The following is a 3893-nucleotide window of genomic DNA, read 5'->3' on the forward strand; positions in this document are numbered from 1 at the left end:
AATTTCTACTGAGAAGCTGCGAACGGCCCACGCTGGTAGTGACGAGCAGCCATTGGCGCCTTTTGGTGGCCCCAGTGTGAGAAGCTGGATTCACCCTCAAGTCTAACAGACAGCCATAGAAAACACCACACCAGTTAACTGAGTCCACTTTGTGAAGATTTCAACCAAGGCACCACAGTCTGAGTGAGCCATGAAGACTTACCCTTCCCCTCAGCACAGGAGAGCACTGGGATGTGCTGGGATGCAGCTTGCTGCTGCGCCCAAATTAACTTTTCCCCTTGTTACCATACCAATAACATCCTGCAGAACTATAACTCACAAGGCACCATCCCCCTTCTGGTTAACAAGACCTCCTCCATGCGGGCAAAGGCAGAACCCAAGAGCTCCCCAGTGAGGTGACTCCACATGACTATGAACTCCTCGGACTTTGTTGCCTTGCACTTCCTTCGGCTCCAGCCTCTAGATGGGCACCACGCTGGCTCATGGTGACTTTTACTGCTGGGCCAGAATACGACAAGTACCTCCCTAACATTGGCCCATCACCGACCAACAAGAAAACCAGCCAAAAAAAGCTCTTCCCCAGTGGTCATCAGCTCTAACATCCATTAACATCTGGCTATTCCCCCATAGCACTGCTTTGTACAGGCTGACATGGCTGCCCCTAGGCTTCGCAGCCCCACACATACAGTGTATGTTAGGAGAGCAGCCAGCTCACACCCTGAGCGTATGCTCTTTGGTATGGACAGCTCTTGATTCCTTCCCAGAGTGTAGGATAATAGAAATGAGGGCAGTGATCTGCAATACACGCTGCCATTAGTAGGTGTTTACGACACTATGTTACAGACAGCTGAATTCTCATTAATGGCACTTCCTTGGAGACCTCCTCCATGCAACAAATTCCCTGTGAAGACATTGCATTTCCCAAGCGAATGACAAATCCAGGGAACAGAAACAGATGCAGGATAACCTCAGACTGCATCAGCAAAGTTCAGCTCCTCAAGCTGAACTTGTCTGTACTGAGTTCACGTGGCGTCCCTGAGGTACATGCATACACCTGGGGCCAGATGTCCAAAAGAGTATGTAGAAATGTGGCTGTTAAAGCTATTAATGAGCTTCAGTCAGGGCATTTATTTTGGTACCCACATGGGAGCTAAGCTCTTCTTGAAGTGTTAGGTTTGATTAGAAATTCAGAAGAGATCATGATGATCATCTAATCATGATTTTAGGAATAAGGCCCAGCTTGCGGTTAAAAATGGCCACGTGAAGAGAGGCCAATGGTTCGTTACCCTCATTATGAAAGATGTGCAACGCATATCTAGTGCCAGCTTCCAACTGCTTTGTCAGCGAGCCTAAAGATCCCTCTGCTATTGAATTTCTGTTCCCATGTAGGTTTGTGTAGACAATGATCAAGCTATCATTTTAACTTCCTCTGAATACCAAGAAGGTTTCCTTGAGTCTCTCACTCCACATCATGCTTTCCAAACCCTTAATCACATTTGTGGCTCTTCTTTGAGCTTTCTCCAGCTTATCAATAGTCTTCCCAAACTGTGGGTAGCCAAATTGGGTACAGCATTCCTATACCTCTGCTCCAGTCCCCAGCAGGGGTAATATGACCTGACTACACTGTACCTCCCTGGACTGTACACAAAACCACACTGACTATCTAAGAATCACACCGTAGGAAGCACACAGACAAAAAAATAATGCAACGAAGTCATATGTCACAGCTGTGATGTCACAGCTACGCCGGGCAACTACAACGTCGTATGTGTGACTTGAGTTGAAAAACATACGGCCAGCGGCAAGAACTCCACCCCAGAACAAAGTCAGATCAACTCAGCAACGATTGGCTGAACCACCTCTGATGTCACAGTCCCCTGATTTGAGAACAACAGGCTTAAAAAGGAAGGATACAGTTAAACAGCACTTTCCTCCCTACTTGGCCTCATGACACAAAAGGACAGAGCAGACGAAGAGATGAACTGAGCAGCTGCCCACCCCTGAGGAGCACAGTGGGAGCGCCAGCAGGCATCCAGGAGCCCCTGGATGCTGGACATCTTAGGGTTTCGCAGCCTTGACAGGAGAGGCACCGGGCCACTTCCCGACTGCTCCGCCTTTCCTTTGACATGGTGGATTATTACAAAGTCCTCGGACTGCAAAAAAGCGCCTCACAGGATGACATTAAGAAATCCTACCGCAAACTGGCACTAAAATGGCATCCTGATAAGAATCCCAACAACAAGGAGGAAGCTGAAAAGAAATTCAAAGCAGTTGCTGAGGCATACGAGGTTTTGTCAGACCCTCAGAAACGATCTCTGTATGACAGACCTGTTAAGGAGAGCAGATCCCAAGGAGGAAGAGGTGCCGCAGGGGGTCGTAACAGCCCATTTGATTCCAGTTACATATTCCGCAACCCTGAGGAGATCTTTAGGGAATTCTTTGGAGGGCTGGATCCCTTTGCACATGATTTCTGGGACAATTCATTCGAGAGCCATGGTGAAAACAGGCACAGAACAAGTGGAAGGGGAAACGGCCTCAGCATGCTTCCTGACTTTGTGCGGTCATTTATATCATTCAATTCATTCGGCCCCAGTGAGCAGACCACCTTCTCCTTTGGTGGGGACACAGCTGGGTCACACAGTTTCAGATCGGTCTCCACCACTAGTGAAGTGATCAATGGCAGGAGGATCACCACCCGGAAAATCATTGAGAATGGGCAGGAGAGAACAGAAGTGGAGGAAGACGGCCAGTTGAAGTCTGTAAAAGTAAATGGAAGAGAACAGCTGAAATGACAATGTCCCCCAGCACAAGCATTAACTGCAAGCTGTTGGGAAGCACTCTCATTGCTCAAGAGATGGGATCTACTATAAGCAGTACTAATAAACGGCTGCACTGAGTTCATGACACAACCGATGCAGACTTCTCAATGGCTTGCAAGGAGTACTTGGCAGGTGAAGATATGAAGTTATACTAAATTAAAGAGTGGGACTGTACTAACTTTAGGTAAAGTGATATATAGTGCTTGTTCAGTAAGTGGATGCAGTGGATATACCAGCCTTGCTGGTTTGCTAGACAGACCAAGTCAATTAATATAGCAAGAGGAGACAGTTTCATTGATGGACAGGCCCCAGGTAAGACAGCTTTATGACAGGCTTCCCACTTCTTGAAATAGACCCTTTTGCCAATGTTTAGGTCTGCTGGCTGGAAGAATAAAGACACTTGTGTGACTCTCATACACAACCCTGAGGCTGAGTGAAGAATATCCGTCCCTTTGGGCTTTAACACTAGCATGGCATTGACATATGATAAGAAAAATATTCATTGAAAACAGCTTTCGCACACAGGCAAGAAGGTGGGGGGAGGCTCAGTGGGTCATGTGCACACAGTGGAGGGGGACTGCCATAGGAATAACCAAAGGGAGACTTCAGTGAGGAACAGGAGGAAGAACAAGTTGTTCCTCATAGGCTGTAAAAGAACAGGGGGGATTTCTTGAGAATGTCCTGACAATCATGACGGGAGACCCAGAGGGAAGCACTACATCACTCAGGGGCTGAAAGTGAGCAGGTAGAAGGTACATTTAGCTGTTGGACTAGGACAACCCATGGTGCCTTTTTGCTGGGAGTCATTCAAACAAAAAGAGCTAAATTCAGACCATAAGCAAACAGATTCCAGGAGGTTGAATTTAGCTCTGTCTTGGTGCAAAGCTGGATATGAGGAGCTAGATGGTGCTTTACCATCCTTACTGTCTAGCTGCCAGCTGCAAGAAGCAGTTCACAACTTATTTCTTACACAGCCTGGCAGCACATCGCTTTCATCCTCCACTGAGCTAAGGAACACACTTCCCACAATTCTACCCTCCCCCATGCTCACATGCACTGCTGGGCCTCGTTTCT

General features: G+C 47.5%; 1 protein-coding gene across 1 annotated transcript; it reads left to right on the forward strand.

Moving 5' to 3' along the window:
- The first annotated feature begins 2126 nt into the window (after nucleotides 1–2126).
- DNAJB8 (DnaJ heat shock protein family (Hsp40) member B8) lies at nucleotides 2127–2792 on the forward strand. The gene has a single exon (XM_026093137.2). It carries the CDS (start codon nucleotides 2127–2129, stop codon nucleotides 2790–2792), a length of 666 nt encoding a protein of 221 aa, XP_025948922.2.
- Nucleotides 2793–3893: the final 1101 nt, after the last annotated feature.

Source organism: Dromaius novaehollandiae, chromosome 12 (genome assembly GCF_036370855.1).
Source record: "Dromaius novaehollandiae isolate bDroNov1 chromosome 12, bDroNov1.hap1, whole genome shotgun sequence".
Taxonomy (NCBI): domain Eukaryota; kingdom Metazoa; phylum Chordata; class Aves; order Casuariiformes; family Dromaiidae; genus Dromaius; species Dromaius novaehollandiae.